General features: G+C 43.2%; 1 protein-coding gene across 1 annotated transcript; it reads right to left on the bottom strand.

Annotated features, from left to right (window-relative positions):
• Positions 1-1,938: 1,938 nt before the first annotated feature.
• smarcc2 (SWI/SNF related, matrix associated, actin dependent regulator of chromatin, subfamily c, member 2) lies at positions 1,939-15,331 on the bottom strand. Its single transcript, XM_039010757.1, has 25 exons — positions 15,221-15,331; positions 14,254-14,373; positions 13,979-14,064; positions 13,675-13,756; positions 13,488-13,580; positions 12,889-12,958; positions 12,659-12,728; positions 11,714-11,789; positions 11,064-11,317; positions 10,809-10,933; positions 10,265-10,324; positions 9,948-10,116; positions 9,787-9,858; positions 9,510-9,623; positions 9,245-9,398; positions 9,022-9,141; positions 8,851-8,913; positions 8,397-8,655; positions 7,972-8,133; positions 7,758-7,819; positions 7,479-7,605; positions 7,190-7,353; positions 5,957-6,091; positions 5,453-5,831; positions 1,939-4,693 (listed from the first exon to the last, which is right to left on the bottom strand). Exons 1-25 carry the CDS (start codon positions 15,329-15,331, stop codon positions 4,629-4,631), a joined length of 3,192 nt encoding a protein of 1,063 aa, XP_038866685.1. The 3' UTR covers positions 1,939-4,628.
• Between the last annotated feature and the right edge of the window lie 11,301 nt (positions 15,332-26,632).

The following is a 26,632-nucleotide window of genomic DNA, read 5'->3' as shown; positions in this document are numbered from 1 at the left end:
TCCAATCTCAAACATTTCAGAAAAAGGCACAGTGCTCTTATCCTTGTAAGGTGAGGTATTGAAAGCAGGTGTCAATAATTTTGACCCCTGATTTAAAAAAAAATATATTACTTGTTAAAGGACCAATGCAGCGGTTTCTAACTCGATATCAAATCATGTATGGGTAACAATGATAACAATTCTTAGCTAAGAGCAATTTCTCAAGCAAGAATTTTGCAAGTCTAACAGATGTAGTAACTCTCTTGCGTTGTGTATTTAAAGAAAGGACTGGCCAGCCAGCGATCCCAGTTGATGGTGTTTATTCTGACGATAAGACACGTAGAAACACAGATGTGCAGGACAACAGTATGTTGATGGCAGTATATTTGTGATTCGTCGCTTGCATGTCAATATCAGACTGGGTATTTTGTAAACATAACAAGGACAAAAATAGTACAAAATACAATAAATGTAAGTGTCTGACGATAGACAAAAGGAAGCACATTAGATGTGCAGGACAACAGTATGTTGATGGTTGTAGATTCGTAATTCATCTGTTAGCATGGAAATAACTGTTAATTAGCAGGGAGCTAATTTGACAATTAGAATTAGAGCATGCTAGCTAACTCGCGCTTTTTAGCAATTACGTACAAAAGCACATGCCCAAATACCCCCAATATCTAACAGGTACCGTACACATATACACCGAGTATACAAACTATTAGGAATACCTGCTCTTTCCATGACAGACTGACCAGGTGAAAGCTATGGCACTTGTTAAATCCACTTCGATCAGTGTAGATGAAGGGGAGGAGACATGTTAAACAAGGATTTTTAAATCTAGAGACAATTGAGATATGGATTGTGTATATGTGCCATTCAGAGGGTGAATGGGCAAGACAAAAAATGGAAGTGTCTTTGAACAGGGTATGGTAGTAGGTGCCAGGTACCCCGGTTTGAATGTGTCAAGAACTGCAACGCTGCAGGGTTTTTCACACAACAGTTTCCCATGTGTATCAAGGATGGCCTACCACCAAAAAGACATCCAGCCAACTTGACACAACTGTGAGAAGCATTGGGGTCAACATGGGCCAACATCCCTGTAGAACGCTTCCGACGAATTTAGGCTGTTTTGAGGGAAAGGGGGTTAACTCATTAGGAAGGTGTTCCTAATGTTTGGTATACTCAGTGTATATACATCAGGACATGTACAAAGTGAACTTGTATGTACACATTGTAAATATGAAAGTAGAATGCACTATTTCAGAACGTGAGCTCCTGCTTGCATGTTAATATCAGACTGGGAAGAATTGACATTCATGATCTATCTCCCCCTATCTGCAAGCGTTACCAATGGCATAACACTTTATTGATATGTAAATTCAACCAACCAATAAGAATACATAAACATCGAAAACATAGTTCTGCAGTGGCAAGTGGAAAAATAACCAACACTGTTACACTAGGATGGCCTGGGAGTGGTCTGAGCTGGGAGGGGAAAACTGAAAGCTAGCTGTTATTGGCAGAGAGGTTTGGAACTCTCTTTCTTATTGGTCTACAAACTAATTTACCACCTAGGGTTGTCACCAGGCTGTGCAAAACTCCATCCCACCAAAACAGGCTGAAATTTCAGGCGGTCTTTTCAAACCACTCTTAGACTAAAAGCGCATTATCACAATTTCCACAGTTTTACAGTATTTTTCCAACCTCAATGTGGAAATATATATATAAAACTTATGAAAACTCAGTTTTGACTGCACAGGGCCTTTAAACAAAATCTCTTTCTTTGAGCAATTATATTAGTATAAAATAATATAATTAAAAACAAATATATTGCATACAATAAAGCTCAGTATTTGAATTATTTATTTTATACAGTCATTTTTGCTCATCTTTATCCAGGGTGTCAATAATTGCGATCCCCACAGTAGCAACAATGACCAAACTATACACGTCACATCATGTCATCTTCATTTATTTGACTTTCCCCCAAAAAATTGTAAGTAAAACCTTCGCATATATATATTTTTTTTAATTCAATACGAACTGCAGAGCAACTGTTGACACTCATTTGGCAACAGTTTGACTGAGGAAAGGTTCATTTCTACTGTATAATCAATGCAATCATTGCTATCGTTAGCAATCATGAAAAACAAACAGAAACAAGAAACTGAACATACACACATATTTCATATCACGAAATCCACACAATGCAATAACAGAGACCAAAGCAGTCCATCCATGGTCACGACTGTAGTGAAGTTTCTAACACTGGCTATCTGGACACAAGTTTTATTATCGGAGTATATGTATGACACTGTCAGAGGAGTGGGTTTGTGTGATGTGTTGCTGTGTCATCATTTTGTACTTCTGTATGAGAACAATGAGCATCCCAATTTCTCAGCCTTTGTAACAATTCAAAACAATGACACAAGGGGGTTAGATGGAACTGAACTGAAGGAACATTGGGGAAAACACACCCATGCTCACAGTCACACTGATTGAAAGGTCATGGAGGCCTATCAGGATCACGCACATGACAATGAGGGAGGGGATTAGAGGTTACATAGATAATAAAATACAGCAATAAAATGCAAACAATAATATCAAAGAAACAAAAATGGAAAACCTGACAGTCAAATATTATAAAAATAGATAGGATACATAGAGAAGATATTGTTTACAGATATTAAAGGACACAATTCTCCTCTGTAAGCTGAACTGACTTCTCAGATTCCTTGACTTAGAAAGTTATTTTGTAACATTAAAGCCACTTCCATCACATACGAACAGCTTCATGCGAGTTGGAAAGGTCATTGGAAAACACAAAACAAACTATAAAAATCAGTGGATTTCCAAATGTCCACACCTCTGGCTTCACCCCACAAACTCATATGGAGAAAATTGCTTTGTGATGGTGATGCCTGTTATCTTTGAAGTTGCCAATAAGGTTCTTCCGGAGCTATATCCAGTAATTGTTTTAGAGTATAATCTCTACAATGGTATGATTCACTGATACTGACTAGCCATACTGGACATGCTGACAAACACCATCTTATTTGTGCAGTTACTGCTAGGCTTATGATTATGCTCTGCTCTGAGCATGCACAACTGTTTCAGAAGTGCTTCAGATGTTCAACTTAAAAAACAAAGGGCTCTATTCAATCTGTATTGCTGAAGTGTTACAGATTGAGCGATAGCAATGTAAAGATCATTTCCGATTGAGCTGACATATGCAGTGTTTACTGTGAATGCAGTCTCCGCTAACGCAGGAACATTACCTTTACATTTCAATCACTCTGTAACGCTGAACTTCTGCTATATTGATTGAATCGAGCCCAAAATACAGTTCAAATAAGGCCTTTTAGGACATTGTGTCCTAGAGGGCACTCTGACTCTGGGGGTGTGGCCCTGGGGGTGTGGCCCTTCATCAATACTTTAAGTGGTTTCTAATGCTCAGTCATGGAGGGATTTTCTGTTCCAATTGGAGTGAAACATTTGTAACAGAAAATCCAGTTTACAGTACATAGTCTTAATAACAAATGGCAGTAGGGCAAGATGAGACGGTTTCCAAGTGGAATACATATCATTACAAAAGAGTAATACCATTCGTTCATCCTTTTTCATTTCCCTAACACATACTTTGTTTTAGTTTAGGATACATCTAACCAACAGACCAACCCCAATGCTCTATAACAGCACATTCACACACATAGGGCAACAAGCAGCCAATCCAATGAAATAAGGTGACCTAGAACTGAGAATCTCATATTTGGAAACTATGACATCGTAGTAAAAGTTCAAAACAAGAGAGCAGCTAAGTGCTTCAGGTCAATTGAGTTAGGGCTCTATTCAATCTGTATTGCTGAAGTGTTACAGATTGCGCGATAGCAATGTAAAGGTAATTTCTGATTGAGCTGACATATGCAGTGTTTACTGTGAATGCAGTCTCCACTAACATTGCCTTTACATTTAAATCACTCTGTAACGCTGAACTTCTGCGACGCTGATTGAATAGAGCCATTAATAATGCTTCATGTCTCTAGATATGGCCACCGGGGAAACATCTTTTCAAAGTGCAAATCTTTTTTTCTCTTTTATAAATTCCTACCATGGGTACCGTGGGTGAATAGGTAGGTAGGTACCTCTGGGAACATGGTAGAACATCTGACTTCAGTAAACTATAGCAGGAAACGAAAGCACCAAAGCACCACTGGTCAAAGGACTGCTTAGACAAGAGCCTTTTAGTTCTCTTCATATCTTCAGGTCAAGTGGTGTATTTACATGACCATACTCTTGGTTTAACCTTGGGCTCTGATGTGAAAGGTGAAAGTCATTAGGCAACTTATGTCTGAAAAAATTACTGGGGGACTGTTAGTTTGAAAATCGATAAAGTTCTTCATTGGTATTTTCTTGTTTAGTTGAGGAGGATCTTTATATTCACTCTGGTAAGGTAGACTTCAGTGAAATGTTTTTGTTTTGCTTTTCTTTCTCATGTAAATCGTTCAAAATGTTAAACATGATCAAAGTTTGTTATATGTCCTTCAGTTTGACTTCTTCATTTTTAGATGAAACAGGCAGGATTCATAGGTACAAAGTGGTCAATGTCATTCAGTTTGCCAGGATCCTATCTCTCGCTCTCTTTCTTTTCACTGTGGAGGGGGAACTGGGGCTGAGGAGTGGTGTGTATCCTCAGGTAGAGGGGCACTAGGCTCTGGGTTCAAGAAAAGAGAAAAAGGTGTGTAAAACACACACACACACACACACACACACACACACACACACACACACACACACACACACACACACACACACACACACACACACACACACACACACACACACACACACACACACACACACACACACACACACACAGCAACAACAAAAAAAGTCACAGTAAAGTTCAAGTTAATTCCAGTGGCTCATGTGATTATTATTATTTCTTTTTAATCCCTTTTTCTCCCCAACTTTGTGGTATCCAATTGGTAGTTACAGTCTCGTCTCATCGCTGCAACTCCCGTACAGACTCGGGAGAGGCGAAGGTCAAGAGCCGTGCGTCCTCCGAAACACGACCCCGCCGAGCCGCACTGCTTCTTGACACAATACTCGCCTAACACGGAAGCCAGCCGCACCAATGTGTCGGAGGAAACACTGTACACCTGGCGACCGTGTCATTGCGCCCGGCCCGCCACAGGAGTTGCTAAAGCGCGATGGGACAAGGACAACCCGGCCGGCCAAACCCTCCCCTAACCCGTACGACGCTGAGCCAATGGTGCGCTGCTTGATGGGTCTCCCGGTTGAGGCCGGCTGTGAAACAGCCTGGGATCGAAACAGGATCTGTAGTGACGCAGCTAGCACTGCACTGCAGTGCCTTAGACCGCTGCACCACTCAGTAGGCCCACATGATTACTTTTGTACAGTATTAGCTAAATACTGAATTCACAGTTCGATAACACAAAGTGTGACTCACCGTGGAGTGTTGGGGTGGTGCTGGAGTGGGTCGTGGGGGGCTGGCCTGGCGGGCGGGGAGGTGAGGTGTGAGGACCACTGGGGGGCGGCTGGGGCTCAGTGGGCTGGGCAGAGGAAGGGATGGAGGTGGTAAGGGGTGCTGGGCTGGGAGCTGGCTGTGGTGCAGGGGTACTGAAGGTTGGCTGGGACTGGGTGGCTGAGGGGCCCTGGGGTGGGGGTGGGGGGCCAGTGGGGGCCGGGGCGGAGTGTGGGCCTCCAGTCTGGCTGTGCTGCTGGATCTGTTGGAAGTGCTGCTGACGCGCCCTCATCTCTGCATACTTCAGCTGCTCCATGTGGAACGACTGACGGTCTGCCAGCAGCTGCTGCCTCTGGTACTCCAACTACACACACACACACACACAAAGGGTAAGAACATGTATATGCGCACTCCAACCAACAAAGCAAAACAAACAAGTCTACTTAAACTACATCATAACCCATAACCCTTCACTTCTCCTTGACTCACCGCCTCCCTCTCTCGGTCCATGATGGTCTCCAGCTCTTCAAAGTGTCTAAGTTTGATCTCCAGCTTCTTCATCTGAGTCTCCACCAGCAGAGCCACAAGAGACTTGATCTTCCTCTCCTCCACCGCAGCCAGGTGCTATGGAGAGAAAGACAGAGAGAGAAGGATGGAGGGGGAGACAGAAATGGAGACGGAGGGGGAGAGAAAATGTATAGGGGAGATCGAGAAAGAGAGAGAAGTATGGATGTGAGTCATCTTTTCATGTGAAATGGCACAGACATACTGAAAAATCCCTGGTTGAGAAACAGATAGGGTCAGATATGATTTAACCCCTGGGGGTTGGCTAGGAGAGCTGATCTAGGATCAAGTGCATCCTAATGTAATCTGGAATGAATTGCAAAAATCGCTGAAGCTGGAGACTTATATTTCCCTCACTAACTTTAAACATCAGCTATCCGAGCAGCTAACCGATCGCTGCAGCCCATCTGTAAATAGCCCATCCAATCTACCTACCTCATTCCCATATTGTTTTTATTTACTTTTCTGCTCTTTTGCACACCAGTATTTCTACTTGCACATCATCATCTGCACATCTATCACTCCAGTGTTCATTTGCTAAATTGTAATTACTTGCTACTATGGCCTATTTATTGCCTTACCTCCTCGCGCCATTTGCACACACTGTATATAGACTTTCTTTTTTCTATTGTGTTATTGACTGTACGCTTGTTTATTCCATGTGTAACTCTGTGTTGTTGTTTGTGTCGCACTGCTTTGCTTTATCTTGGCCAACTCGTTCTCAACTAGCCTACCTGGTTAAATAAAGGTGAAATAATATAACATAAAAAAATCTTATTCATTATGATCCCAAAGGCAAAACTGACCCTACAGATGTAGGATCTTAATGTCAGCCAGTTTGCTACAGCAGGAAATGAATCCTGCAGCAACAAGAAATGTGATTATAATTAATGGACCTTTTTTGTAGGGGTTGATGCATTTTTCGTTAGGGCAAATCAAGTCTGACATTTTAAAGTGGAAATTACAAACTTTAGAAGCCTTTTTAAACCTCAAACACACTGCTGTGCAAGAAAATCCTCAGCAACAAAATAGTGATCAAATTATAAGATCCTACACCTGTAGATCAGCACTCCTACTCTGACAAGTTTGATACATACAGCCCCTCATCCTAGATCTGCGGTTAGGGGGATCATGCTAAACACGGGTCAGAGGTCAGACCTTGGCTTTGACGGCAGCAGCAGCCAGGGCAGAGGCAGCAGCGGTAGCCAGGTTCCCCTCTCCCACATCCCGCTCCACCTTAGCCTTCCTCTCTCCCTCACTCTCTCCTTCTCTCTGGCCCTCCTCCAAGCCCTCCTTCCCTTCCTTCTCCTTCTCTCCATCACCTAATGCAGAGAGGGAAACATAGAAGTCACACATAATTAAGTGTCTGTAAAAAACAAGAGACAGACTTGACTATTTTACAAAGTTTACAGATACATTCAAAATCAGTCACAGACATAAACATTACCCATCTCCGAGTCTGTCTTCTCAGCTTCTTGCTCTCCCTCTCCTTCTCCCTCTCTCCCTCTCTCCTCCTCCTTCTTCCCATTTTCTCCTTTCTTCTCCCCCTCTTCCATGGCTCCCTCTTTGTTCTCCTGTTATCACCATGGGGACGGGGACAATGACAATGGTCAACACTTGAGTATAAATCATCACAACCTAGACAATTCAGACCCAGAACGTAGCTGGTTTCAGAAGACTCGACCACACAAACACAAGTAAAGTAGAAGTCCTAAAAACACCATACCTTGGTCTCCCTCTTCTCCTCACTGGATTGGCTGTCACTTTTACTCTCCTCACTGCTCTCTTCTGGAGGCAGAGAAAAGACAGATGAGTTGTCAGCAAGCCTAGTGTCCTATGTGCACCCCACCGGAAACTAATTTCTCTTCATTGACATACAATACATGGAAATATGACCAAAGACAACTATAGTTTTAGATAATAGTAGATGGAAGCTGTACCAGGTTTTTCTCCCTCCTCCAGGCTGGTGCCTGCGATGCCACTGCCTTCCAGGCCGTAGAGGGGGTCCTGTCTGCCACTGGTCCGCGCCGCCTCTTCCACCCTCCTCACATGGGCCTCCACCAGTGCTGCTGGGACCTCCTCCTTCATACGCGAAAACTCCTCTGAGAGAGAGCGAGAGGGGGGAGGGAGGAAGGAAAAGAGAGATAATGAACGGTGGTGAAAGAAGCAGGGAGTTGGTTCTGAACCGTTGAAGGCTACACCAAATACACACGCCACCTCTAAAAAGTATCTCTTAAGAAAAAAAAGATCCAAAACTTCCAAGACACTTCCTGGTAAATAAAGGTTAACTAAACAGCTCTGACACAAATGAGGCCAGGCTGTACTCTGTGTGATCCAACGGTTATTTAGTGAGTTGACCTCTCACCCAGGGCAGACTTGGCGGCTGCGGAGGCCACGCGGGGGTCCACCACGGAGGCCAGGAAGGCCACGGTGCTCATGACGGGGTTGCCTGCCTGGCTGAAGGGGACGGGCTGGTAGGCCAGGGGGCCCAGGGACGAGGACGTGTCCTCCAGGTATGGGTCCTCGATGGGCAGACGCAGGAAGTGCAGGATACACTCGTCCTGGGTACGTGAGCCCACGTGCTCCGACACCTTGTTCCAGTCATCCTTGTACATCTCTAGACCCTGAAAGGAGAGGAGAGAGGATATGATTGATATTAATAAGGATGTTATATTAAGCCATAGGTTACATTTTAAGATAAGTTCTTTGTGTGTTTTTGTTGTCGATCCTCTCAACACTGATTCAAGATTATTTGGATTTAAAGGGCATTCTATTGAATGGTAATAAAGTGGATGAGACAGAGCTGTGCTGTTAGTTACCTCTAGCAGCAGTAGTGTCTCCTGTTCGGTCCAGTCTCGCATGGCGCTGGCAGCAGTCTTACTCTGCAGACAGGAAGAAGTAGCATCCCCATAACACACCTCACTACTCTTTATAGATAGCTACACAGTGCACTATGATCCTCATCAGTCCTGCAGTGTTGTGAGCCATACCTTAGGAGGCCCAGTCTTCTTGCTGTACATGTCTGTCCTCAGGCCAAAGTTCTGCAGGTCGGCTGGCTGCTTCTCCTTCACCTTGTCTGGGAAGGACAGAATCTGCTGGGCCGCCGGAGTCTAGAGGGGACAGAGAGAGAAGGTAAGTGGAGTGAAGCTACAGTCAAATAGAGGCATCTAGAACCAAAATATAGAAACAACCTGTCTGTGTGTGTCTGTGTACCTGGGAGGCCTTGGGCTGCAGGGGCACCAGGCTGGAGGGGGTGTCAGCCAGGACGTGGAAGTGGGAGGTGGGCGGGGGGCCCATGGGGGTGGGCCGGCTCTCTGAGTCCACCTGGTAGTTGATCAGACCCCACTGCTCCAGGAACGCATGCACCCTGAGGAAGAGGAGAGAGGGATAAATGGAGGCGGTAAATATTACTGCATGAAGTAGATGAAAAGACAATGCGACTCTGGTAAATGTCCTGTGTGCACTGAGTCCTCCCGACCTCATGATGGCGCACACGTCTCCGGCCAGGTTCCTACGACAGGCGGTAGAGGTGAGGTACTCCTGCGGGTTCAGCCTGTAAGTGTCAATCATGAAGTTCCTATAGGCCAGGTAACTGTGAAGAGAAAGAGAGACTCTTGTCATTGGTTATGCAGCTAAGTTACTCCAAACTCCAAAACTGTTGGTCTCTGTATAACACAGAAGAGTGTACATGTGTATTAAGCTAGGCACGTGTAATAATAATAATAACAACATTATGTTAGCATGTGTTTACTCACATCTCAGGGGTTTTGGATTTGTTCTTGCCGTTGAAAAACTCTGGGAGGGCTCTACGCTCGATAGCATGGACACTGGAAAAGACAGAAAGAGGTCAAACATACATCATTGATCAAACTATCATCATTGATGGTCGGGAGAGACGCGTAGATATGTAGCCTACCTGTTGTAGTCGAACCAGGCAGCATAGCTGGGGATAATGATGTGGTGGGTCTGCTCGGTCACGTTGTCCTCATGAAGGTCCGACCCTTTCACCGGCTCTCCCTTCACACTCGGAGAGCCCTCCTCCTCCTCCTTTCCTGCAGTTTCCATGGATTCATCCTCTTGCTCATCTGTTCAAGAGATAAAAGAGGAGAGAGTGAAAATACAGATCAAGGGACAGATAAAGGATGGAGAAAGCTAAAATATAGTAAGAAGTGACCTCATCCTGCAGACAGTGTGTATACACTGAGAACTTATTAAGTTGTTCAGGGAACTCACCCAGGTCTGTCATGGTACCTCCCTTTACTGGTGTTGACTCAGAGTCTTTCTTAGTGTTGGCTACACACACACACACACACACACACACACACACACACACACACACACACACACACACACACACACACACACACACACACACACACACACAGTGAGTGAGGGGTATGGGGGGAGAAAGAAAGAGAGAGAGGGTTATGGGGGGAGAAAGAGAGAGAGAAGGGAATGGGGGAGAGAGAAAGAGAGAGAGAGAGGGGTATGGGGGGAGAAACAGAGAGCGAGAGGGGTATGGGGGAGAGAGAGACGGGTATGGGGGAGAGAGAGAAAGAGAGAGAGAGAGAGAGAAGGGTGTGGGGGGAGAGAGTTGCATTTCCTGTGATACAACACTTCAGTTCAACCCCTGACTTTGTCACAATGATGATGAATACTAACGTTTCAACCAATGTAAATATCAGGAGGATAAGCCAGTAGGCTGAGTCTAAATCTTAGATAATAAGGTGTATGTGCAAGTGTATATATATATACACACGTGTGTGAGCGTGTGTACCTGTCTTAGGTAGGGTGACCTCCTCCACTGCAGGTACAGGTGATGGTTCATCCAGATCTTTAGTCAGATCCTCCGGCTCCTCCTCTCTCTGGCCTCGCTTAGACTTAGTGTACGGGGTGGTGGGCCTACACACACACACAGTTCGTCATTATGTGGATATCATTTAAAGGCTTATATTTCTTAGTCATTGTGTATTTCAGCAATCTACAGATCTCCCAATGAATTACACAGTAGTAAACAAAGGGTAACACACACCCACACCCTTTCTTTGTGTTCTTCTTCTTGCTCTCCTGGGGTGGTGGGGTGGGCGAGGGGGAGGGCGAGCGCTTCCTCTTCTTGGCACTGCCGGGCTTCTTGTCACGACGCTCGTCCCCTGGGGTGGTGACCTCATCCGTCAGGGTCTTGGCTGAGATCCTCTTCCTCTTGGGGCCCGCCTCCCCCACCTCATAGTCCTCCTCATTCATCCACTCATTAAACTGGTCAAGGTCCAGGATCCACTTGGCATGGACCTGAAGACACAGTTTATATGGTGTTCATTTAATGTAGTAAAATGTTATATTTTGGCTATAAAAAAAAACACAAACAGAGAGAGAGGAGAGGGAGAAAGAGCGAGAGAAAAATAGACTTAAAGAGAGGGGAAGAGAGAGAGAGGATGTGTCTGAAACCCGTCTTGCCTACTACTTACTAAAACAACATTCTGTGTACTCAATGTACTACATACTATCTAGAACGTACTGTTTAGTAAAAATGTATGCAGTAAGGGACAAATATCAACAGACAATGTGTCATCTAATGCGCAATTGCGTTGTTTACCGCCATTTGTTCATTCTGGTACAGCCCCGACCCCTTATCTGACTATCAGCTCACACAGAAAGACACAGAAAGAGAAGGATGTGTGTGCCGACCTTCCTGGGTTTCTCTGGGCTGGGCGCTTCTTCCACAGCAGCCTCCACCTCACTGGCTGAGATCCAGGTGTCATAGCTGAGCAGCAGGGGGCAGAGGTCAGAGGTTAGACTAGACTAATGTTTCTAGTGCACCACATGTCAACACATGGTGCTATAACACAGGCTGAGAAAACAGTGTGGAACTCAAGGTAAAGGAGATGTGGGTATGGGATAGAGAAAATGTCAGTGTACTTTCAATGTGTCTGCACACCAAATGGTGACATTTAAGACACATGGTGCCATGCGGCCAGCAGCACACCACCCTGCATCCCACTGCTGGCCCACTGCTGGCTGAAGCTAAGCAGGGTTGGTCCTGGATGGCAGACCAGATGCTGCTGGAAGTGGTGTTGGAGGACCAGTAGGGGGCACTCTTCTCTCTATTCTTAAGATTGAATCCCAATGCCCAAGGGCAGTGAAAGGGACACTGCCCTGCGTAGAGTGCTGTCTTTCGGATTGGATGGGATGTTTAATGGGTGTCCTGACTCTTTATGGTCACTAAAGGTCCCATTATCGTATGAGTAGGGGTGTTAACCCTGGTGTCCTTGCAGAATTCCCAACCTGGCCCCATTTCCATCATGGCCACTTAATCATCTCCCTCATTCCTAGTTGGCATATATCACTCCTCACCATGCTAGCTGTTGTATGATGAGCGTTCTGGCACAAAATGGTTGCCATGCATCACCCAGGTGGGTGCTGAACATGTGGTGGATGAGGTGTTTCCCCCTTACTATGTAAAGTGCTTTGAGTACCAATGTAGAAAGGCGCTATATAAATCCAATCCATCATTATTATCATCATCATCATCCTGGGTTTCCATGGTGTTAGAGCACCCTGTTCTGCACAAGGCTTTATCCGAAGGTTGTGTTGACGTTGTCAGGCTGAGGCCCCAGTATGGACAGTCCCTACCTGTCAGGATAGTATCCCCAGTGGAGCAGCACCTGCTTGTCTCTCTTCATTACCGGACGCACCCACTCCTCTGAACCAACGGGGGATGGGAGAGGGAGAGAGAAAAATGTCTCTATGATCAATCCATTAGTCTAATTAGCTAATAGACCAATTCACTTTCCAGGTATAAATTCAGAACAAACATTCTGGCCACCAGATAACGTTTGATCCAAAATGTTAGACTGACTCACCCTCCTCCAGACTGGCAGGGATGGGAACCACCACATGGGAGCTGGACGTCTTGTCTTCAGTCACTGAGCCCTGCAGGAGACAGCAAACACACTCTGCTTAACTGTGTTGTACTGTATTGTATTATATTGTGCTGTATTGTATTGTGCTGTATTGTATTGTTTTGCATGAAGCTGTACTCTATTGTATTGTACTGCATTGTATTGTGCTGTATTGTATTGTTTTGTATGACGCTGTACTGTAATGTATTGTACTGTATTTTGCTGTACTGTAATGTATTGTACTGTATTTTGCTGTACTGTATTGTATTGTGCTGTACTGTAATATATTGTGCTGTATTGTTTTGTATGAAGCTGTACTGTATTGTATTGTGCTGTACTGTATTGTTTTGTATTTTGCTGTACTGTATTGTATTGTGCTGTACTGTATTGTATTGTTTTGTATGAAGCTGTACTGTATTGTACTGTATTGTATTGTGCTGTATTATAATGTATTGTATTGTTTTGTATGAAGCTGTACTGTAATGTATTGTTTTGTATTAAGCTGTACTGTATTGTGTACTCATACAGTTTCTTCATTAGGTCAGTGAAGACAAGCCTACCTGGTGCCTCTTGATGATGTCCTTCAGTTTCCCCAGCAGCTTGGCCTCAATGTCAGAGCTCAGGTAGATCACTGGTCGACTCAGACAGTTGTTCTGATGGACAGATGCAGAGAAAGAGAGTAAATTAAAAAAGAGAGCGATACAGACAAAGAAAATAGTTTTCCAAAGAAGACAAGGGCAGACGGACCTGTACTAGAGATTTCTCGATAGTCATGAACATCTCCACATTGCGGTCCATCCGAGAAGGATTCTGAAAGTCAAACCTGCGCCTGCCATGAAGACAGACAGGAGTCAAATATCTCACACAGCCTCCTAAAATATTTCAATAAAAATGCATCATTGTGAAAATGAAAACGTCTCAAGGATCAGTCTATTTGGTTTCATCTTAATCAGAACTTCTCAACCATAGAACTTAGTGGGTTAAACTCATTTGAGGGGAGTGTAAGTGTAGTGAGCAAAACAAAATATGCAGGCTAGAATGAAACTCTTACCAGCCCTGATCGCTCTTGAACTTGTAGGCTGCAGCCAGAATGTGGCAGAGAGCCCCACCAGACTTAAAGTCCAGGAAACTCTTCATCTGAACAGAAAGACAGAGGGTTAGATACACTATTAGAATAGTGGAATAGGGGAAGCACAATAGCAAATTGTGTGTGTGTGTGTGTGTGTGTGTGTGTGTGTGTGTGTGTGTGTGTGTGTGTGTGTGTGTGTGTGTGTGTGTGTGTGTGTGTGTGCCTGAGCACATGTGTGTGCGTGCAAGTTCTCTCACCGGCAACCTGGTGAGAGGTGGGTTGCTGACATGTCGTCCGAACACCTCCTCCTGAAACTGCAGCAGCTGGACCACCAGGCTGGACAGAGACTTGTTGGTGGGGGGCTCCGCCTGGATGTACTGAGGGACAAGAGAGAGTGAGGATTTACATGGAAATGTCAGGATAAATATACATTGTACCTATGTTGACATGCATATCATCATTATTCTGGTATTATCCCATATATTCAAGTATGGTGTGAGTGAGTGGATCTTAGATAGATCTTTGATAGTTGGAACTGTACAATGAACAAAAACAGAGGTCATTTGATGGTCAAAGAAATTATAGGTTCATCTATGTGATTCTTTGTATTCTTTCTGTCTGGCCCAGGTTGAACATGGTGGGGTTGAGCGCTTGCTCTGAGACAATAGACATGGCTTTTTTGGCAACACTATAATGAGAAAATCCTTCTCACCATCTGGGGGTAAAAGGAGCCGGATCATGAAAACTCATGGCGCATATATTGCCCTAAAAGACCATGGAGTGCAATGGGGTGAAAGAGAAAACCGAAGGCGCCGGTAAAAAAAACAGCTTAACATCTGGATTTGTGCACTTGCGCTGGCCGGAATAGGCATCTGCAATCCATGAAATTACCGTTAGCTAGCTAGCTAGTTAGGTTCCCTCCCTTCCCCCGAACAGCAACCCCCAACACAGGCCATTCATTTCCCTCTACTAAATGGGTGTAGAAACATCCACTTAAAACATATCAAATGTCCATGTCCATCACGCGGCTCTTGCCAAGACGTTTCCTCAGCATCCTTTTGTTTCCGTCTCGTGAATGTGTGGATTAAACAACTGGACTATACTGCAACCCATCTCATCACACCCTCACTCGCCTGCCCACTCCTTCTACTGTTAAAATTGCCCTCTTTCATTTATGATCATATGAATGAATGTATTCATTACATTAACAAAAAACAGCAGTACCTTTTTATAATTCTTGCCCAACCAAACGCGGACATTGTCGAACTGCGAGACTGTATCAGACGCTTCGAAATATTTTACGTTCGGGCCGCCGTCTTTCTTCCGCACCGCCATCTTTGTCTGCAGAATGTCGACGTCGACCGCCGCCTCGTGGTGGAAATATGACATTGCAGCCAATGGGCCCATTAATAACGCTGTAGTTGCAGTAAATGTACTGCAAGTGGTGTTGTTGTATAAAGAAAATACAGTTTAAAGGGCTTTCACACAGCCAGCGGAACATCACCTAGTACCCCGCGCCCCCCACCCCCCCAAAAAAACAACAACAACAAATATATATATATGTATATATATATATATATATATATACAGTACCAGTCAAAAGTTTGGACACATCTACTCATTCAAGGGTTTTTCTTTATTTGTACTAGTTTCAACATTGTGAAGACATCAAAACTATGAAATAACACATATGAGAAAATGTAGTAACCAAAAAAGTGTTAAACAAATTAAAATAGATTTGAGATTTTTCAAAGTAGCCACCCTTTACCTTGATGACAACCTTGCACACTCTTGGCATTCTCTCAACCAGCTCGGAATACTTTTCCAACAATCTTGAAAGATTTCACACATTTGCTGAGCACTTGTTGGCTGCTTTTCCTTCACTCTGCAGTCCAACTCATCCCAAATCATCTCAATTGGATTGAGGTCGGGTGATTGTGGAGGCTAGGTCATCTGATGCAGCACTCCATCTCTCTCCTTGGTCAAATAGCCCTTACACAGCCTGGAGGTGTGTTTGGGTCATTGTCCTGTTGAAAAACAAATGATAGTCCCACTAAGCGCAAACCAGATGGGATGGTGCATAGCTGCAGAATGCTGTGTAGCCATGCTGGTTAGTGTGCCTTGAATTCTAAATAAATCACTCACAGTGTCACCAGCAAAGAACCCCCACACCATCACACGTCCTCCTCCATGCTTCACGTTGGGAACCACAAATGCGGAGATAATCCGTTCACCTACTCTGCGTCTCAGAAAGACACGGCAGTTGGAACCAAAAATGTCAAATTTGGACTCAGACCAAAGGACAGATTTCCACCGGTCTAATATCCTTTGCTTGTGTTTCTTGGCCCAAGCAAGTCTCTTCTTAGTATTGGTGTCCTTCAGTAGTGGTTTCTTTACAGCAATTCGACCATGAAGGCCTAATTCACACAGTCTCCTCTGAACAGTTGATGTTGAGATGTGTCTGTTACTTGAACTCTGTGAAGCATTTATTTGGGCTGCAATCTGAGGCTGGTAATTCTAATGAATTTATCCTCTGCAGCAGAGGTAACTCTGGGTCTTCCTTTCCTGTGGCGGTCCTCATGAGAGCCAGTTTCATCATAGTGCTTGATGGTTTTTGCGACTGCACTTGAAGAAACTTTCAAAGTTCTTGACATGTTCCAAACTGACTGATCTTCATGTCTCTCTACTGGATCGGTGTCCCTCCTGCGCAACGGTTGAGCTAATGTAGGCTAATGTGATTAGCATGAGGTTGTAAGTAACAAAAACAATTCACCAACATGTCTGATATGGGCAGAAAGCTTAAATTATTGTTAATCTAACTGCACTGTCCAATTTACAGTAGCTATTACAGTGAAATAATGCCATGCTAATGTAACAGGGTTGGTTATGTTTCCACTTGCCTCTAAAGAAATGTGTATTTGATGTTCAAGCATTCTTATTGGTTAGTTCAACTCTGATGACAATAAGGGGTGTTGTGATTGGCCCCGCTTGCAGATAGGGGGAGATCGCGAACGTCAGGTCTTCCCAGTAGGAAAATGTGATGCAAGGGGTAGGTCACGTTCTGAATACTGTTTTCTATTTTCTATTTTACAACGTGTACAAGTTTGCTGTACGTTACTGATTTTAAACATGTGTGGGTATATGGCACCTGTTAGGGATTGAGGGGCTTTCTGGGATGTGCTTTGGCATATGATTGCTGTAAATAAGTGTGTTAGCTAGCATACACCGATGTCATGGTCACATAAGCCACGGCTAACACAGTTGTCTTCATGCTACAGATTTTGCCATCGACAGCCATCAATACTGTTAAGCCCTGCACAATTAACGTGCTGTTTCCCATTTAACAACAGGTATTTACACATGTTATATTTTGTATTGTATTTTTGTATTTTGTTCGCCCAGTAGGAAAATGTGATGCAAGGGATTTTTCCATCGACAGCCATCAATACTGTTAAGCCCTGCACAACTAACGTGCTGTTTCCCATTTAACAACAGAAATAAATTATGCTCAACTGGGACCACTGGCCGAAGTGATTTATTATGAGAAAACACAACGCATGGAGAGTACATAAAACATCTGTTACACTATGGTTTGAGGAGAGTGCACAATTATGAACTTGAACATGTATTAATAAACCAATTAGGCACATTTGGACAGTCTTGATAGAACATTTTGAACAGATATGCAATGGTTCATTGGATCAGTCTAAAACTTTGCACATACACTGCTGCCATCTAGTGGCCAACATCAAAATTGCGTCTGGGCTGGAATAGTACGTTATTGCCTTTCTCTTGCATTTCAAAGATGGCAAAAAAATTAAAAAATAACTCATGTTATCTTCTTTGTATTATCTTTTACCAGATCTAATGTATTATATTCTCCTACATTCATTTCACATTTCCACAAACTTCAAAATGTTTCCTTTCAAATGGTATCAAGAATATGCATATCCTTGCTTCAGGTCCTGAGCTACAGGCAGTTGGATTTGGGTATGTCATTTTAGGCGAAAACTAAAAAAAAGGGTTGGATCCTTAAAAGGATAAAGTAATGATGGACTGTCGTTTCTCCTTGCTTATTTGAGCTGTTCTTGCCATAATATGGACTTGGTCTTTTACCAAATAGGGCTATCTTCTGTATACCACCCCTACCTTGTCACAACACAACTGATTGGCTCAAACACATTAAGAAGGAAAGAAATTCCACAAATACATTTTTAACAAGGCACGCCTGTTAACTTCTCTGCGCTACGGATCCCTTTAGCGGGATCATTTTCCTAAACAACCGCTGAATTACAGGGCGCAAAATATTACAAAAAATATTTATAATCATGCAATCTCAAGTGAAATATACCAAAACACAGCTTAGCTTGTTGTTAATCCACCTATCGTGTCAGATTTTGAAAATATGCTTTGCAGCGAAAGCAATCCAAGCTTTTGTGAGTGTATCAATCAATGCTAGAACAGCTAGCCCCAAATTAGCATGGTCACGAAAGTCAGAAAAGCAATAAAATTAATCGATTACCTTTGATAATCCTTGGATGTTTGCACTCACGAGACTCCCAGTTACACAATAAATGTTATTTTTGTTCGATAAATATTACTTTTATAACAAAAAAACGCCATTTGGGTTGCGCGTTATGTTCAGAAAACCAAAGCCTCGTTCCGTTCGACGAAAATTCCAAAAAGTATCCGTAATGTTCGTAGAAACATGTCAAATGTTTTTTATAATCAATCCTCAGGTTGTTTTTAACAAACATAATCGATAATATTTCAACCGGACCGTAACCTATTCAATAAAAGAGAGAAAGAAAATGGAGAGCTACCCCTCTCGCACGCAGGAACTAATCAATGGACACCTGACTACTTTTGAAAAATCTCGCTCATTTTTCTAAATAAAAGCCAGAAACTATGTCTAAAGCCTGGTCACAGCCTGAGGAAGCCATTGGAAAAGGAATCTGGTTGATACCCCTTTAAATGGAAGAAAGACGGGCAAGGAAACACAGATAAAAAAAAATAAAAAATCACTTCCGGGTTAGATTTCCTCAGGTTTTCGCCTGCAGAATCAGTTTTGTTATACTCACAGACAATATTTTGACAGTTTTGGAAACTTTGGAGTGTTTTCTATCCTAATCTGTAAATGATATGCATATTCTACGATCTGGACCTGAGAAATAGTCTGTTTACCTTGGGAACGTTATTTGACCCCTAGCGTCTGACCCCTAGCGTCAAGAGGTTCATTGAAATGCATTCCAGGCGACTACCCCATGAAACTGGTTGAGAGAATGCCAAGAGTGTGCAAAGCTGTCATCAAGGTGAAGGGTGGCTGGTGTGAAGATTCTCAAATATAAAATACATTTTGATTTGTTTAACACTTTTTTGGTTACTACATGATTCCATATGTGTTATTTCATAGTTTTGATGTCTTCACTATTATTCTACAATGTAGAAAATAGTACAAATTAAGAAAACCCCTGAAATGAGTAGGTTTGTCCAAACTTTTGACTGGTACTGTAGGTCAGGTCGAGAGACACATTGTGGTAATCAAGGTGACAGATGACAGACAAGGTGACAGACAGTGAGTGACACATTCAACACCGCCTTGCACACTCTTGCCTGCATCCAGCTGATTTAGGGTGTAATCATCAGTCCAACAGTTTCTATTGGACAAATTCAGGTATGTTTATCCCCATTTAAATCCTGTTGCTTCCCCCTAGAGTCTATTGACGCATGGGTGTGTCAATCTAAGTAAAATAATTTAAAAATCCCCATCAAAATCTGCCAGTTTAAGCTACCGATATCCCATGTTTTTTGCATGGGCTGCGTCTCAATCTATTGCATCCGCCTATGGCGGCTTTCCGCATCTGTAGTGGAAGGTGGCCGAGCTACAGAGGTGGTTGTCAGACCATGAGACATCCCGAAAATCTGTTTTCTCATGAAAACGGCTGTACGGTTTAGCCTACAAACTAATGTGACCACTCTATGGAAAGATGAGACTCTCATGAACAAGACGGGAGTCGTCTAAACTTAACGCATTCAAATGAATGGAAGTATGGAGGTAGTTTTGTGTCAACAAAAATAAGGGGTTAAATATGTGTACAAATATACAGTATATATTTCTTGAGCTTTCTTATATCTCCTAGATATAGGACAGACACTTAAAAAACATATTCCTTATGATTTCATTTTTGACTGTCTTTTTTGCCATTTAGGAATGTGTTATTCAATGGGTTTCTATGGGATTTGGTAATAAATGCCAAATTCTATATATTATCAAATACTTTTTGTACATATATTTTATGATAGCTAAAGGGGTCCTAAAATTCAAAATCAAATAGCTAAATGACCTTTGGTATGACCATCTTAAAACAATTCCATGTGCCAGCTTATAACCCAACACCACCTGTCAATGTCTTAGACTCTAGAGAATTAAGAAATGTTTTTCAACAGAATTGAATACACCCCTGATCACATGCAAACACAGTTCACTTTCATAGCAGCCAGATACAAACAGAATGATCACTTTGCTCGTTGTATTGTTGCGATCTCGTGCTAGTCGGAACTAGGAAACTCAAAAATGTCTGACTTGCTAACTGGTTGTAGTTATACACGTGCTGCATTCAACCAGTTAGCAAGTCAGACATTTCAGAGTTTCCTTGTTCCGACTAGCACTTGAATGCGGCATACAATTAATTATCGCATTTACACGCTCTCCTCTTACCTTTTCCCTTCGCTTGTGGACTTCAGTGCAAAACACATCAGCTGACTGTGACCAGGCTGTAAGGGGTGCATAACCGGTGGCAGGGAAGTCAGACGCAGGAGAGCAGAACTTGATAATAGCCGGAGCAGTTTAATAGCAAAACCAACTAGCAGTAGCTAGTAGCAGAGAGAATAGTCTATGTCTAGGGTTGCTGGAGACTTTGAACATTTTTGGGCCTTCTTCTGACACCGCCTGGTATAGAGGTCCAGGATGGCAGGGAGCTCGGTCCCAGTGATGTACTGGGCCGTGCTCACCACCCTCTGTAGCGCCTTGCGGTCAGGTGCCTTGCAGTTGCCGTACCAAGCGGTGATGCAGCCAGTCAAGATGATCTTAATGGTGCAGCTGTATGTGAGGATCTGAGGGCCTATGCCAAATCTTTTCCGCCTCTGGAGGGGGAAGAGGTGCTGTTGTGCCCTCTTCACAACTGTGTGGGTGTCTGTGGACCTTAGTGATGTGGACACCGAGGAACTTGACGCACTCGTTCCGCTCCACTATAGCCCTGTCAATGTGGAGGAGTGCGTGCTCGCCCCTCCATTTCCTGTAGTCCACGATCAGCTCCTTCGTCTTGCTGACCCTGAGGGAGAGGTTGTTGTCCTGGCACCACACTGCCAGGTCTCTGATCTCCTCCCTGTCAGCTGTCTCATCATCGGTGATCAGCAAACTTGATGGTGTTGGAGTCGTGCATGGTCATGCAGTCGTGGGTGAGCAGGGAGTATAGGAGGTGACTAAGCACACACCCCTGAGAGGCCCCCGTGTTGATGGTCAATGTGGCGGATGTGTTGTTAGGTACCCTCACTGCCTGGGGGCGGCCCATCAAGAAGTCCAGGATCCAGTTGTAGAAAGAGGTGTTCAGTCCCAGGGTCTTGAGCTTGGTGATGAGATTGGAGTGGACTATAGTGTTGAATGTTGAGCTGTAGTCAATGAACAGCATTCTTACATAGGCATTCCTTTTGTCCAGGTGGGTGAGGGCAGTGTGGAGTGCAATAGAGGTTGCGTCATCTGTGGATCTGTTGGAGCGAGATGCGATTTGGAGTGGGTCCAGTGTGTCTGGGATGATGGTGTTGATGTGAGCAACGACCAGTCTTACCAAGCCTTTCATGGCTGTGGATGTGCTATGCGGCGATAGTAATTTAGGCAGGTTACCTTGGCGTTCTTGGGGATAGGTTGAAGTTGTCAGTGAGACACTTGCCAGCTGGTCAGTGCATGCTTTGAGTACGCGTCCTGATATTCCTTCTGGCTCCGCGGGTTTACAAATGTTAAACCTGTTTAAAGGTATTAATCACATCGGCTACGACGAGCAAGATCACACAGTCACCCGGAACAGCTGGTCTCTCATGCATGGTTTAATATTTCTTGCCTTGAATCAAGCATAAAAGGCATTTAGCTCATCTGATAGGCTCACGTCACTGGCAAGCTCACGGCTGGATTTTCCTTTGTAATCCGTGATAGTTTGCAAGCCCTGCCACATTCGTCGAGCGTCAGAGCCGGCAAAGTAGGATTCTATCTTAATCCTGTATAGGTGCTTGATGGCTCGTCGTAGCAGGATTTCTTATAAGCATCTGGATTAGTGTCCCGCTTCTTGAAAGCAGCAGCTCAGTGCGGATGTTGCCTGTAATCCATGGCTTCTGGTTGGGGTATGTACGGTCACTGTGGGGACGATGTCGTTAATGCACTTATTAATGAAGCCGGTGACTGATGTGGTAAACTTCTCAATGTTATTGGATGAATCCGGGAACATATTCCAATCTGTGCTAGCAAAACAGTCCTGTAGCGTAGCATCTGGTACAGTACATCGGACCACCTCCATATTGGTCACGTCACTGGTACTTCCTGTTTGAGTTTAAGGGAGGGCGAGGGAGGGTCTTGTATGCGTTTCTGTGTGTGGATTAAAGTAATGTAGAGTTTTGTCGCCTCAAGTTGTACAAGTAACATGCTGGTAAAAATGAGGTAAAATGGATTTCAGTTTCCCTCCATTAAAATCACAGGCCACGAGAAAAGACGTCTCTGGATGTACATTTCTTGTTTGCTTATAGCCCTTTACTTCTCTTTGAGTGTGTTCTTAGTCCCAGAATTGGTTTGTGGTGGTAAATAGACAGCTATGATATTTTTGTGATGAAAACTCTCTTGGTAAATAGTGTGGTCTGCAGCTTATGACGAGGTATTCTAACTCAGTCGAGCATAGCCTCTAGACTTCCTTAACATTAGACATTGCGCACCAGCTGATGTTAACAAAGAGACACACCCCTCCTCCAATCGTCTGACCCGAGTCTGCCATCTGGTCTTGATGATACATAGAAAACCAGCAAGACATATATTATCCATGTCCTCGTTCAGCCGCGAAACATAGAATATTGCAGTTTTTCAGGTCCTGTTGACAGGATGCATAAATGAACAGAAAATATATAAAAGATCAATAAAATATACTAGAAACATAAATTTCACGGTGTGCCAAAGATAGACACACAGCTGTTTGGTGAACCGGGCCTTGCCAAAGACTATCATCTCTCTGACCTTTCTGCTCCTATTCTCCATCTCTGTCAGTCAAAGGGATACCCCTCATTAGCACTGGGATAGGTGTATGAGTGTGTGCGTGCTTGCATGCGTGTTCAGTGTGTGGGTGCTTGTGTGTGGGGGCAATCATTACTGTTGTGTGTATGCTTCATACAATATAGTGTTTATATGTGGCAACGTGAGTAATTGAAAGTTGACATTTCTGTCTGTCTTGAGTGTATAGGTGTGTGCATGTGACCAGACAGAATGTATTTATTTCTGTTTGTGTTGCTGGTTTGTGTGTGGGCCTTCCCTAGACTGTGTGTGTGTGTGTGTGTGTGTGTGTGTGTGTGGGGGGGGGGGGGGGTGCTGGAGAAAAGAGAGTGAAACCTATTGATTATTTTAATCCTCCTATTTGTGAGTCTGTGATCCTCTCGGCTCAAGCTTCCACGGGGGGATTGCTAATGGGCCCGAACACTTCCCTCCTCAGCCCTTTCTCCCTGTCCAATTAACTTTACACTGGAATCTGCCAGGAGAGAGTGTGAGGAGGAGGGGAGACTTCCAAGGTACACCCCACCCCTTCTTTTCTACACCACTATCCATCCCCCCAGTCTCCCATAGCCACCAAATTCAGCTAAAACATTTAAATCCAGAATACTATTACCGCTCACCTTTAATTAAAGATCTGTCTGCTTGTTTTCACTCTGACAAGATGAGACCTCCATTCAGCCAATACTTCAATATCTCAGACTGGTTCACTGAGGGTGGGAGCAGAACAATGGTCTATTCTGTAATTGTAGAGTTTTGCTTGTGGTTTCAGTGGTTAAGTGACAGGATGCTGTCATTTTATATGAGTAAGGAATCACCTAACTCTGGTAATAGTGAGATTAAAAAATAAATAAATAAAGCCAACATTTCGGTTATTAGGTTTTTCCATTAAATTGTTGGGAGCATATATAGAGTGAGCGACCGTCTTTACTTATTTTTATACAGTTTACTCTTGGTTAGCCAGCACCTCTACAAACATTTTTAGGTGAGCATCAGCTCATGCTAATTTACTAAAATAATAGTGAAATGTGAGATAACAGTAGCTATTTCAGTGGCAGCTGAGAGTTTAAATTGTGAATGCAATGTACATCCATAAATGCAATATTCGTCCTTAAGTCTGTAACATTCATTGGTTTTCAACTCACCACATAAACAAAGGAAAATAAATTATTGCAGTAACAAATTGACAACGTTTTTGGATTGTAAATAATGACAGCATTAGTGTAAGTCAGAGAGTGACTCAGAGGCGTCTTCATATTGGTTTATTGTAGGTCTTATATATAGTCTTAGGAATGAGTTTTTAGTATTATACATAAAATATACACACACAGCTCAGCTTGCAAGGTACAGTGACAACAATCAATTGATACTGTTCAAAAACAAAAATCAGGTCTCTTTTTCAACAGTAAGTTATTTAACATTGTTTACTGCCAGGGAACACAGCAGAATGCAGCCTGACACAGAGAGAGGTCATGTACACTCACACACAAACTAATCTGTACATTACGTTGGTGTAAATGAGATGGTAGATCGTTGTTGCAATACTGTCCGTTAAGGTATAATACAGGAATAATGTTTTCATCTGACTGATGCAGTTTGATAATAACCAGTGTTCTGTCTCTAGATCAAGCCCAAAGCTCTGTCCTGTAGTTGGACCTGAGACTCGACACACACCGGTATACTGTGTTGTAACATTAATGCACACACATGGAGTAGCAGTATCATCCCTGCTGCAGCAGTGGTTTATTCTGTGGTTTTCCTAATACAACTACTTGTTACAATAGAGCCCTCCTCTGAAGTCCTGTAACATATACAACTACTTACATTAGGTACATGTATGATGCTATAACTACAGATGCGTGTCGCGAGGATCTGTTTTTCATGGTATTGTCTAGGCAGGGCATTTACATTGATGTAAAGATAGTTGTATTTTGTTATGGTATGACAAGATAATAATGTCGCCACACTGAAAATGCCATGAAATCCATTCTGATCGATAACACAAGTGAAACATTATAGATTCTCGTTGCCACTTTGTCAAGTGTTTGCATAACATCTTTGACCGACAGCATCAACCTGAACCTGCATATTTGGATTGCATTTACAATTAGTAATGTATGGTACATTCAATAAAACACACAAAGATGCACATTTCCATTGAAGACACTCTACGGTAGCATATATTTGAAAATGTGAAACTAGTTCTGTACAGAGTACAAGATGAATCCTCAATGTCCATATCCACCCTGTAAACAAACCGTCTGCTTTACCTTTGAAGAAAAGAAGACTCATCTATATACAAATAACCAGTATGATCTAAAGCTCCATCTCTGTGTATGCATTTGACACCCATTTTAAATTGCTATGTTATCAATTGAATGTAAAGTGAATATAGGAATAGTAATCCTATAGTAGTCCCGCCAACAGTTGAGGGTTTATACACAGGATGTCTGGGATCATTAGTGGAACATGATGATGCTCTATCATCCGCCATAAGGTCTGGAAAAATACTGTTTCTGTCTGCCATAAGCCTCATCATTGATATCCTGTGTGTTAGGGACCCCCCCATAGCTGTAGCCAGGGGCCATGTGGGTAAAACTAACAACAACATGATCCTTCTCTTTACACACACACACACACACCATACTGGATGATGTTCGTGATGTTGCGTGTATTATCAGCTCCGATCAATATATTCATGACTTTTCTCGTTTTGTGTCTTCAGCCGTATTGGAAATCCATCTCGGAGCGAAGAAGGGAGGCGGGAGGCCTCGCAGCCAAGCTCGAAGTGTTCGATTTACAGTCTGCATTCTGAGACTATTTTACTCAATTCCACATTGGTGGTCGAAATGGTCAGCTCCTGTCAATGCAACACTAGATAGGGGAAGTCAATTAATCACTGTGTGTGTGTGTGCATTTCTGTGTGTGTGTGTGTGTGCATGTAACGCATGCGAGTCATGTATGCTTCCACATACCTGATCATATACACAGATGTGTGTGCATCAGAAGTGAATATACACACTCCACTCCATACGTATGTATTTGGACAGTGAAGCTGCATTTTTTTTATTTGTCTCTATACTCCAGCATTTTGGATTTGAGAACACATGTTTCATATGAGGCAACAGTACAGAATGTCATCTTTTATTTGAGGGTATTTTCATGCATAGGCTATCTCTTTTACTGTTAATAAATGAAAGCACTTTTTGTATCTAGTCCCTATTGGGCAATTTTTTTCTCTCCAAAACACACACACAAAAAACGCAAATGCATACAACAAGTTTTTAGAGTCACAAGCTTGATGTAGTCATTGTGTGCAAGGATTATGGGACCAAATACTT

The sequence above is a fragment of the Salvelinus namaycush genome, chromosome 2 (assembly GCF_016432855.1).
Source record: "Salvelinus namaycush isolate Seneca chromosome 2, SaNama_1.0, whole genome shotgun sequence".
Taxonomy (NCBI): Eukaryota; Metazoa; Chordata; class Actinopteri; order Salmoniformes; family Salmonidae; genus Salvelinus; species Salvelinus namaycush.
This window is presented reverse-complemented; position numbering and strand designations above follow the sequence as displayed.

What these genes read in the sequence shown, in the direction of transcription:
- smarcc2 (XM_039010757.1), bottom strand. Translation starts at nt 15,331, where the DNA reads ATGGCGGTGCGGAAGAAAGACGGCGGCCCGAACGTAAAATATTTCGAA. An exon ending in AGAAGACTGGGCCTCCTAAG is followed by an intron (nt 8,914 to 9,021) that starts GTATGGCTCACA and finishes TCCTGTCTGCAG; the next exon opens with AGTAAGACTGCTGCCAGCGC. An exon ending in GGAGGAGGGAGAAAAACCTG is followed by an intron (nt 7,820 to 7,971) that starts GTACAGCTTCCA and finishes CTCTGCCTCCAG; the next exon opens with AAGAGAGCAGTGAGGAGAGT.